General features: G+C 28.1%; 2 protein-coding genes across 2 annotated transcripts in view; both read right to left on the reverse strand.

Moving 5' to 3' along the window:
• Window positions 1-7,692, reverse strand: part of LOC105626524 (spatacsin) — an 8,047-nt gene extending 355 nt beyond the window's left edge. Inside the window, 22 exon segments of the mRNA XM_012207822.1 lie at window positions 122-441; window positions 525-818; window positions 895-1,002; window positions 1,079-1,231; window positions 1,313-1,473; window positions 1,557-1,919; window positions 2,016-2,184; window positions 2,257-2,575; window positions 2,644-2,804; window positions 3,537-3,760; window positions 3,843-4,017; window positions 4,096-4,215; window positions 4,286-4,477; window positions 4,558-4,773; window positions 4,836-5,006; window positions 5,075-5,346; window positions 5,555-5,727; window positions 5,789-6,566; window positions 6,569-6,588; window positions 6,691-7,047; window positions 7,118-7,284; window positions 7,411-7,692. Coding sequence (XP_012063212.1) covers window positions 122-441; window positions 525-818; window positions 895-1,002; window positions 1,079-1,231; window positions 1,313-1,473; window positions 1,557-1,919; window positions 2,016-2,184; window positions 2,257-2,575; window positions 2,644-2,804; window positions 3,537-3,760; window positions 3,843-4,017; window positions 4,096-4,215; window positions 4,286-4,477; window positions 4,558-4,773; window positions 4,836-5,006; window positions 5,075-5,346; window positions 5,555-5,727; window positions 5,789-6,566; window positions 6,569-6,588; window positions 6,691-7,047; window positions 7,118-7,284; window positions 7,411-7,692 — 5,195 coding nt within the window.
• A 2,220-nt stretch (window positions 7,693-9,912) lies between these two features.
• The window catches only part of LOC105626525 (odorant receptor 85b-like), a 6,270-nt gene continuing 3,983 nt past the window's right edge, over window positions 9,913-12,199 (reverse strand). Inside the window, exons 3-5 of the mRNA XM_012207824.1 lie at window positions 10,438-10,537; window positions 10,237-10,347; window positions 9,913-10,095 (exon numbers count right to left, since the gene is read on the reverse strand). Of these exons, the coding sequence (XP_012063214.1) occupies window positions 9,913-10,095; window positions 10,237-10,347; window positions 10,438-10,537 (394 nt within the window). The remainder of the gene's footprint in view (window positions 10,096-10,236; window positions 10,348-10,437; window positions 10,538-12,199) is intronic.

Genomic DNA, 12,199 nt, shown 5'->3' on the forward strand with positions numbered 1-12,199 from the left:
AATAATATATATATATATATATATATATATATATATATATATAAAATAATACTTTAAATAATTATTTAAATATAAATTTGAATTAAGATATACACATATACATACAGATCATTGAACTTACCTACGCGCACAATCTTCTACAATCATAGGCGTAAGATTGATAACTGTCAAAAATTCTTTGAGATATCCCGTATCTCCTTTAAGAATACAGTGATGATAAATAAGATTAACCCAATCAACGTGATAATTATAAGCACGGATAACAATAAGAGCTTGAGAAAAGTTCAAGATGTGACACAATATTCTCTCTAATTCGTCGCTTTTCAAATTCAGTAGACATACTGCTTGCTGATTCTGTGGTACTGTGTTTAACAGTCCAATTTGAAGTGCAACAAGTTGGGCTTGGTGCGAACATTGACTAGCAAGATTTAGTTTCTTATCCTAGAAGTAAAATTATTAAATTATATGTTATTTTTTATGATAATACTAGTGAAATGTATACGTATTTCTCATTTCTTTTTTACCTGTAAATAATATTGAGTAGCATGAGTAAAGTTAATTACAGCTAATTGTAATTGTTTTAAGACATTATCATTTCGAGTAAACTTTATTTCTATAGGAATCCCAGTTATGCCCTTTCCGCACTCTTTTAATATGTCAGATATTAATTTTGTGATTATTTCTTTCGACTCATTTTCCCACATGAGTGCGATTTCGTAATACAAACGGAAATGAAGTGCCACTAAAGTAAACAGCTCTTTGTCTTCTGGGCATTGACGCTTCAAGAATTCCAGCAGTGCCATTTTTAGACCCGGAACCTGCACAATTGAAATGCAAATGTTTTTTAGTAGATTATAAAAAAAGTGCGTCTATTATATCGTACAAGCATGATACCTTATCCAAACCTTGACCCAATAAAGACTCGAATTGATCGTTTTCTTTCAAGATTTGGAACACGTAATTCATTTCGGTAAATCGACCAACACCGGTTACAAGACGAACCTAACAATATAAAAAAAGATTTGACTCAATGACTTATATAATTTTGGAGAGTAATTAATAAAATATTAATAAATACCAGTAACGCCCAGTATTTTAAGATTTGCAACATATTTGCGAGGCTCTGACATTTTCGTAATATTGAGGCTATTCCTTCCATGTTACAAGAAGCCGTGAAACAGTCGTGAGATCTTATCAATAATTCCACTATTGTTTTTAATCTTAAAACTGTAGCGCAATAAATAGAAATATATATATTATCATATCTCTTAAAAATAATGTAATTGAAGTAAATCGTAAATTTTTTTACCATTTTTTTTTCGTCGTGAGTACTAACATATTTTTCCAGCAATGATTGTGCTGTCTTTAACAATTTTAAACCTAATAATGAGATATCGTTGCAAAGCTCCATTATTAAATGAAAATGTGAATTCAAGGAATAGCCCCACATAAAAATCAAATCTTCTTGATCGTCTGTTGGAAGATATATATATTATTATTTTTTAATATTGAGATAATTATTCGACACAAGAGATACAGATTTTTCTCATAATTACCTTCTATAGCACGATTTATGTGCATTGTAATATTTTCAGTCAAGAATGTTGCCACATTTGCTGTTTTAATTTTGTAAGACATTATTATGTCATTAGCAGTCTCAAATTTATTTTCAATATTACTTTCTACAATCTCCTGTAAGAATTTTATCGGATCTTTTAGCATTAACAGTGATTGATATGTCTTCCCTAGAAGTACAGCAAGTTTATAACACGATACAATTCTGAAACATGTCTCTTTTCCATGTGCGAGGATTTCCGATAATTTTTCTAAAATTGAAATACACTCCATTTGGAAATGACGATTGCTGATTGTCGTATCATCTGTTTTGTTAGATTCGACAATCGACGAAATTGTATTCACTGTAAAAATGAAATGTATTAAATATAAAGAAATCGAAAAATATTTTTAGATGGATATAGAAATATTATCAATATTAAAAAAGTAGCAAGGCATACAGGATGACGATGATGAAAATTTTTGCAGACCGCGATTACGTAGAAATCCATATTTTTGTTGTTTGTACTGATTCTTTTCTTCTAAAAGACTCTTTTGCTGCGCAGTTAAGTCCGTTGGTGAAATTTCACCCTCTGCTAAACTTAAACACAACATCAATATTTGCAAATCCTATAAGAAATATAATGCTATTTAAATTCAGTAGTCTATCTATGAATTCCAAAATAAAAGAATATTATTTACTTTGTGATTGTAATGAAAAATTACACTTATTCGTAAGGCAATATCTAATTTTCCCAAATCAATTAATTTATTTATTAGAATATTTGCAGCACTTTTTTCATTTTCATCTATCAAAGAGCAAGTGACTTGTAATTTATCTAAACCAGATAGTAACTCTGTTTTTAATTTATTAAAAATACGATCATTATTGTCGAACTCTATATTTTCAGGTCCAGCTAAAATACACGATTTCCACATTGCCATTTCCAGAGTAGCAATAGTTTGTTGCTCGATTTCAGCATTTTTCATAGTCTCATAAGCCAATTTTAAAACTTCATATCTAAAAAACAATAATTGATTATAAAATAATTGATTATAAAATGTTATGTTATACGAAATATTATTTACCTTTCTTTATGCGATATAACTTTCTCGGCATGCTCGACAAAAAATTCAACGGCTATTTGAGGTGAAATTTTGTATTTATTAAAATCCTGAGCACATTGCATCCAGAAGGCAGAATTTACTTCACCGTCCTTATTTATAGATTGTTTAAAAGTATTTCGAGCCTGAAAATAATATAGCAAAAGTAATATAATAAGATAGTTATACAGCGTGTTTGGTAAGTAACGATAAAACTACTCGCAAGAATAAAGTGAACTAAACTAAGTCGAAAAGTCCTCTTACAATGTCCTTTTGCAATGTTCGCAATAGGTCTCATTTAACAAGATATCAATTAGGTATTAAAAATCGAATATTGGTTTTCAATTTTTTACTCAAGAACTATAAACTTTGCAGAAAAACAGCAAGAGACAAAAATTGTTTATTTTCTTCTCATAGAGCTCTAAGAATTTTTTCAGAATTTTTTATCAACTTTTTAATATTGCATTTTCTTACTGGCAACTATTTTTACCATTATGAGAAAATGTGGTACCTACTAAAAAATTCCGAAAAAAATTCTCAGAACTCTGATATAATAGAAAAATAAATAATTTTTGTCACTCGCTTTTTTTCTGTAAAGTTGATAATACTTGAGTAAAGAGTTAGTGAAAAATACTAATATTCGGCTATTTTTAGTAATTAATATCCTTTAATTATCATTTATTTTTACTAATTAATATCCGTTAACTATATTACGAAAATTGTAAAATGGTAGAGGATTCTACCATTTTCGATTCAACTTTAGTCCGCTCTATCCCTATGCAAGAATTTTATCCATACTTATCAAACATCCTGTATATCTCTTTAAAATAATAATATAAGTAGCGTTTGATTTCTCGATAAATTTCGAAAAATATTACTTGTGCTAATATAATTTCGGATGAATTGAATTCGGTGTAGCATGTTAATTCTAAGGCAGTACTGTAATTTTCGATTGCTATTAAATCATTAATACATCTTTGAATCTCTGTATCAAAATTATATGTATTATTGATTGGAATAACAGCTCTGAAATTTAATTTCACATTGGTTTTCTCCAGAATTTTCATTATATCCAACAAACGTTGAAAATCTGGTACAGCAACTATAATATGCAATAACAATTTTTACAAGTTATTGTAACTATATTTAATAAGATAGATTAATATAAAAAATTGATATTTTACCTGGTAAATCTGTAGAAAAATTACATTTGATTAGCGTTTCGAGAAACTTTACTCGTAAAAATGTACTTTGAAAACCATAGCCGAGTGCCGTAACAATGCATTGGGTTGCAACAACTGCAACCCAATACAAGTTTTTTAAGTACGTAAAATGGACGCTATCCCAATCCACAATTTTCTAAAAAAAATAAAATAAAATAAAATCATTGAAGTTAGCTAATATATTGGGATAATTTTATTATAATTATGTACGTACATTAGTTTGAAGTGAGGAACATTGCGATTTAAATTCTATTAAATATTGTTGATTTTCCTTGAATTCACCATAATTGATTGCTTGCATTAGAAACTCAAAGAATGGATTCAAAATACTATCCTACGAGGCATTAGCATCAATTTTAATGAAGAATCTTTAGATATTACATTGTTAAGTTAATTAAACTTACAGGCATAAAAATTTTATAAGCTCGATTTATTGTCTTAATGTAACCATATTGAACCATTTTGTTTAGTAATTCTGATACTTTATCAGAAGACCATATTTGTTTTTCTAGACATTCTGTGTAATCATAAAGTATGTCCTCTCTTCCTGTCGATATTACCATCCAACAATAGCAATATGCTATTACAGAGGACGGCTATTAACATGAGATTTTTAAATCGTTTAAATGAAAGATCAATAAAATCTGATCTGTACTCAATTGGAATAAAATAATACCTCGTAACACGTAGCTAAGATAGTCAACAGAGGTCTTAAATTTGATCGAGACGCATTAATTAATGCTCTAGGTGGATCTTGACTTTGATGACAGTTTAATATAGTTAACCATAAGTTATTATCTGAAGAAGTCAAGGTGCAGTTGTTAGGAATATCTTTGGTACTAATTGTGTCTGTCTCAATTTCTGATGTGGCTGAAGTGGACTTTGGAGATTTCTAGAGAATGATATTATTTATATACAGAAATTAAAATTATTAAGAAACAACAGCAATCTTACATTTTCTTTCGTTCCAACTTTTTTATGCTGCCTTGATGATAATTGTCTTGGATCTTGAGGTTTCATCTTCTCGTTATATGATTCAGATTTGCTAAGTTTATCGTTGCTTAAACACGTTAACAGATGTTCCCGTATGTTCGCATTCTTGAATAATTTGGTGTTTTCTAGCACCTAGTATGTGATCGATTTGAGTTTTATTTTTACGCAAACACTTTATTTTAATCAGCATTGTTTCGTACCTGAGTTTTGGGATAAGAGAATATATCACAGACTGCAACGAATTCGAACCATAAGTCATGATCTACTAAATACTTCAACAATATCTCAGGTAACGCACAGTTGTGAACACGCGCAAAGCGTACGATGATGTCCCACGTTTTCAATGTTTCAACAAATTGCGCATTATCGAAAGTTTTATCCGCTAAATATTTTTGGAAGCTCTGTTCTAGATACAACATCACAGTCTTTAAATCAGTTTGATTCTTATACACCACATTTTCCAATAGATTCCCTATATAATAAACAATATCGATATGAATTTAACCTGGTATGGATTCGAATGGTTTATTCAACCATTTTTGTATCAATATTATAATGGATTTAAAACTCATAGTATTAGTCCATAACATATTGGTGTAATATTAACACTTATACTGCAAGAATTACATTGATATAGTTATTTTTTTAGAATGTCATATAAGTTATATAAACTCAATTACCTATGGAAATGTTTAACTGCTCTTGTACATATTTCGCTACAGTTATGTGTAATCGTAAATTATTCGAGTCAATTTTCAGCAACTCAACGAACGCAATACAGCTGCATACAATATCAGATTTATCTAAATTTCTCAAAGCAAGAATATGTGCGTACAAAGCCGCTTTGAATTTCCTAAAATATGTTTTAATTATTAACGATGACAAAATGAACATTATATCATAAGAATACGAACCTATGGGAAGATACATTTCCAAGTAACTTCACTTGAGCGTGTAAATGGTACATAGCCATATTCGGTCTACCTTCTTTCAGATAATAACCGTATGTTAGCGTTTCTTGATGTCCATATTTCTTAACAAGTTTTTCATTTGTGAAAATAGGCATGGGCTCATTCTTGAAGCGCCACTTGAATGCAGATTTCGAATTCAAATTTCTATAGCCATCCAATAAATCATACATTGTAATATCATCTTTTTTACTTTGATCTTCAATGATATATTGCAGCTCAGGTGTATGCCTAAGTGTATATTGAAGAACTTCTTGGGAAATAATACGTGTGTCGATTTTTAAAACAGTCTTATTCGTAAATATATCTCTCATTAATGTGTTCTTTTCTAAAGAGTTTGCACACAACGCATTCCGTATTTGCCATGATTGCAAAAATATTAGTGCTAAGCTTACTAAATAATTTGTTTTCAGATAATCATTAAAATCGTCTGAGAGATAATCAATCGAGCCCACAATTCCGTGTATTAACGCATTTTCATAATTATTTCGAGCATTACACATATCAGTTAAAACGTTGAAGAATTTTTTAAGTTTTAAAGTGTCTTCTTGAGTATGACAGTTTTGCGAGCAATCTATAAGACACAATTGATAATCAATGTTTTGCAAGAACTCTTTTTTATTAATGTTACTGGAAGCTAAGGATAATATTTTTGTACTGAGTTCTTCCAATGTAATACCACAGCCAAAGGAACGATTTAATATCAATTGCAAATCATTTTTTCTTCTATTGTAAAAATGCCGTATCTAAAATTAAAAAATTGGACTATTTTTTTTAAATTTATTAAACAGCAAAGAAAGTATTGATTAATATTAAATATTATTATTATATAGCTATTATATGCATACCTGCATAAATGATTTTTAGCTAGATTTTTTACAAGATCACCAGCATTTGAAGAATCTATATAGTCAATCATATCAGGTGTAATATTTAAATTCGTAAACAATGATTTCAAATAAGGATCAATTTTATCTGAGATTTGTGAATCATCTGGGTTATACTTTGTATCAATCCATATCTTTAATGCATTAATTTTATTATTAGACAATAAATAATCCCACAAAATATTACTTGACACATTTCCCAAAATTTCTGAATCATTCAAAGAAAAATATAATTCAGTTCGTAAAGCTTCTTCAATATTCTGTGGTAACTTCATTATGTCATCTAAACATATACAAGAACTTAATCCACTTTGAATTCTAAAATAAGAAGATAATATATCAATATATTTTTCCTTTCTGCTACATTTTTTTATCTTCACAAACTTACTTGCATTTTTCTTCATATTGTTTAATTGACTTGATAATATTCCATGCTGCAATATGTTCATTCTTGAATCCATTAATATTTATCATATATTCACACAGATAGTCCCTTAAAAGAGAATCCTTGCTCTTTATAGAAATGACAAAAATATGTTCCATGGGATCTTTTTCCTATAAACAAAAATTATCGTCTATATAAATATATTATTTTTTTAGTCATCACTAAAACTGAGTTATCATTAAAACTTTATTAATTATAACCAATCTTGAAAAAATATATTAATATGTTTAACGCACCATATTTTTTAAAACATGTGAAGCTCTGTGAACTTGCTTTTTGTTTAATAATTCATCGACCCAATTATCTACTTCCTTGTTAAAATATATACATGCTTGTTCTACAGAACAATTTCTTCTATGTGCAAGACATTTGTGAGCTAGTTTTATGTGAGTTCCCTTGGCAGATGCTTCTCTCACAAGCTCTCTGTCTCCTAGTGTACGCCAGCCAGACCATATTGCAGCTGATTCTCCAGTTAGACACTCCACGGGAATACCACCAACTGTCGTTTTCTCAGACATTTTGCAGCAATGATTTTCACATCAATTTATTAATGTACTGATATCTTAATACAATTATAAATCTTGTCTAGTATATATTAAAAGATGGTACTGAAAGAAATTAAGACGTTTTTACATTTTCATAATATACCCAGTTTCTATTGGAAAAAATTTTGTAGACTGTATTGTTAAATCATATTTGATTAATTTACGTCATATTATTATAGTTTACAAAATATACCAGTTTGTTTAGTTTTTATAATAAGTATACATTTTTAATAAGTTAAAATATTATAAAATTATGTAAATTTTTGTTACGTGAGAAAAAATGTGCAATATAATAGATAGAAAGGTTAGGTAAAATAAAAACAAGTTGCAAAATCTGTAGTACAGTTACCGATACACCATTTCACACTCTCATACAATCACAATAATTGTTTATTTACACGAATTATATATTTTTATTTAGGATATTAATCATATTTCGATCACATTTTATTTTGTTGTTCATGGAAAACATCATTGTCAATTCGGGCTTCTCTGACAGCAACAATTTAACCAACAATCGATAAAAATCATCAGCTGTCGGCTGACATCTGACTAGTTATCCCAGTTTTTACTATGTGATTCCTATTGGACAGAAGTAGAATATAGTAACATTAGTTATAATATTGTTAAATCTTTATGATATTGTTAATAAATATAATATTGTTATGAATCTGTATTTTAACTTAATGAATTAAAAAGATTTTTTAATAATTATATATACAGGGTTTCCTACTTGAACTTTATCAATCATATATCTCAAAATCCGTAAAAGAGAATGTTAAAAAGAGGTCGATTTTTGCCCACAAAGGTGAAAGAAAATAAATAGCGTTTTTTAAAGATTTCATCTTCCTGAATACGATAATGTTAATAAAAAATTCGAGATCGATAGGAAATATCTTGAAAATTGAACATTATATTTAAACAAATTTAAATATTCTTGTTTATTTTTCAAGATGTTCCTCAAATGCAACAAACTTTTTAATAATTTTAAGCTCACAGCACACGATGCTTGTTTTTCTGCTGGATTGTTAGTTGGATTATCTTGTTACCGTGTTGGTTATCAGTGCCAATATCGCAGCCAATACGGTCGCAAGATTCTAATCCAGCAGGAAAACAAGCATCGTGTTACGCCAACTTTATTCAGGAGGTCAAAATAATACAAAAATCATGATTTTTCTTTTACTTACATTTTTTTGGACAAAAATCTGCCCTTTTTTGGAGGATATTAAAAAAAGATCCGACTTTTGTCCAAAAGAATGTAAGTAAAAGAAATAGTATTATAGATTTTGACTTCTTGAATGATAAAATTATTAAAAAGGGTTTACTTCGGGAATACCTTGAAAAGCAAGAATATTGAAATTTGTTTAAATATATATGTTCATGCTCACTTTTCTAAAGGTGTTATCTATCGATCCCGAACTTTTTATTAACATTATTTTTATTAATATTATTATTTATACTAGTATTCATGAAATCAAAATCTATAAAAAACGCTATATTTCTTTTACTTACATTTTTGTGAGAAAAAATCAACCTCTTTTTAACATTCGCTTATACAAGAAAAACGTTTTATATAAAATATTTCGTAACTTATTAATTTTTTCTTAATTTCACCTTAATATTTTTAGGTGCAGTATATTAAATTAAAGAAATCATATTATGAAAAAAATTATTTTAATTATATAAAATTATATAATTTAAAAACATGGCAATGACCTTCATATGATAATGAAAAATTGATTTTTTTGGAAATTAATTTTATCATTATTTTCTTGAGATTACGTTTTTTATCTAAAAGATTTTCTTCTAAAACTTACGAGATATTTGGCAAAGTAGATCATCTTTAGATACGTAAAATTAATATTATATCATTATTATTTTACTAAAATGCTCACGTTTGATTTATGAGTATTCTATCGTGAAGGAGTCATCATTTTTGATATTCTTTTACGTTTGTCGTAGCATTTTCAATATATTCATACTACTAACGTTCGAAGAAAACTCAAGTACGCTAGACTTGTTTTGAATACCTAATGAAAAATTGCATTAAAATACAATATTTTCTTGTAATTTATAGTTTCTTATAGCTATAGTTCTTTTATTAAGAGCACATATAAAAAAAAGTAAAGGCATTTTTAAACAAGCAATTTTGCAACAAGGAATATTGATTTATTTCTTCAAAATTTTTTGTCATTAGACATTGATTTCGCAATTTCTTACATTTCCAAATGTCGCTAGTGATAAGTCTATCATTCTGCCAGCACTGATCTTTATAGGATGGCTGGACATAGCGATTACTAAGACTAGACTGCGAACCGACTTTGCCGGCAGTTGGTACCAACGTATCATGAAGCATCTCGTTCCAATTTGACTGCTCTGAAATATTAAATCTGCGAAAAATGCTCGACATATGTCCTGAATTTCATCCATTTTTTATTACAGTTTTATGCTCACGCGAAAATCACATAATTAACAGAATTAAAATATTTAATTATATGAATTAAAATCTAAATATACCTTCTCCACGAGTTGTTCTCCAATATAACATAATATGTACATATTGAAGCAAAATGAAACAAAGAGCAGAAAATAAGTTGTTAGCCCTACTGTATCGCTATCTTGCCAGTCCTATTGAAAATTTTAAATAAATAATTCAATCTATATAGGATTTAAAAAAGACATTGTTTATTTTAAATATACATATATATTTAAACGCACCACTATACAATAATATTCGGGTAAACACATTGTAAATATAGAACTGGCGAATTCTAGTAAACATACTTCCTGTAGAATTCCTTCCACGGCGGCGGAAAATCTGTAACAGATCCATTGTTACTTACACATGAGAAATTGACTTTTATAAACCCATTCTCAGCATTGTCAAAATGATTTGTTGATTATATTATTCAAATATAACAAAGGAAAATTTTTTAACAAGAGTTCTGTTATTCTGCAATAATTCGTAAAAAATATTTTATATTATTTTTTAAAAATATTTGTATAATAGTAAGAAAATTTAATTAATATATCAAATATAGAGTTTTAAATCAAATAACAATATATTAAAAACAATTACAGATAATTTATATACAAACGTTTCGACCTAAAAACACGTTTTCAATGTAATAAATTAATATTAATATTGATATGAAAATTTCGTTAGTCCGAATTACTTGCTAATTGCTAATCCAAAGATTAATGGCCTATATCAATAAGCCTCTTGTGTTAAACAGATTTTAAATATGTTCTTTATAATTTAGGAATTCTATGAAGGAGCATAATGATCGTGGTTATTCTGTCTGTGTGTGTGTGTTGAATATCAATCCCTGAGTCGTAGATGCTATATCGAGAAAAACATAAACAAAGATTTAGTCAAGAAATGAATGAAAAGCGATCTATCTTGCATGAAGATCGGTCAATGTCAGAACGCATACGAAATATGATTTATATTATATCGAGTGAAGAACAGTTCAAGCCGGTTCAAATTGCATGAGATTAAAGAAGAGATTATATAGCGCAATATATTTTTTTTTATAAATTTTATAATATGACTGAAAACGAGAATCATCTTAATTTTCAAGTTTCTCAAGTCTCTTGATTTCCTGTTTCTCGCACTCATTTATTCATATATTATTTATTCATTTATTCATTTATTATATATTATTTAATTTTCCGTAACTTTATGTAATTTGAATGAGTAGTGAATATTGCGCTATATAAATCCTTCTAATTTTATGTGACTGTCCTTCTTATTTTCTCGATATAAATCTCGATGTGTTCCGATATAAACCAGTCTTCATGCTTCACGCAATATAGACCGCTTTTCATTCATTTCTTAACAGAGATATTTCAGAGACCTTTCTTCATGTTTTTTCGATATATAGCACTTTCTACGGTTCAGGCGTCGATATAATATTGATGGAATGGATCTTGGTGTAACACAACTTTGGCAGGAGTGAGCATGATATTCACATGTTATAATATATACAATTGATCTCATAAAATCATTTTCAAACTGTTACAAAGAACTTGATGAAATGTATTATACACGTCGTTATTTAATATGATTTTTAGCAACGATTTACATAATGGATTAATTAAGGATTTTAAATAATGATGTTCAGCATTCAACACATTTCTAACTTTTTGCAAAATAGTTTGAAACGTCTTATGAGATTAATTATATACAGTGTTTGATAAATAATGATAAAACCCTCGCATAAGGATAGAGCGAACTAAACTGTGTCGAAAAGCCTTTTATCATTTTGCAATTTTCGCAATAGTTGACAAGATATCAATTATTAAAAACTGAATATTGGTTTTTAATAATTTTTTATTCAAATGCTATTAACTTTATAAAAAATCAGTAAGAAACAAAAATTGTTTATTTTCTTCTCATAGAGCTCTAAGAATTTTTCAGAATTTTTTATCAACTTTTAGTATTACATTTTCTTATTTTTACCAACATGAGAAAGTG

This window comes from Atta cephalotes (genome assembly GCF_000143395.1).
Source record: "Atta cephalotes unplaced genomic scaffold scaffold00005, whole genome shotgun sequence".
NCBI classification, from domain to species: Eukaryota; Metazoa; Arthropoda; class Insecta; order Hymenoptera; family Formicidae; genus Atta; species Atta cephalotes.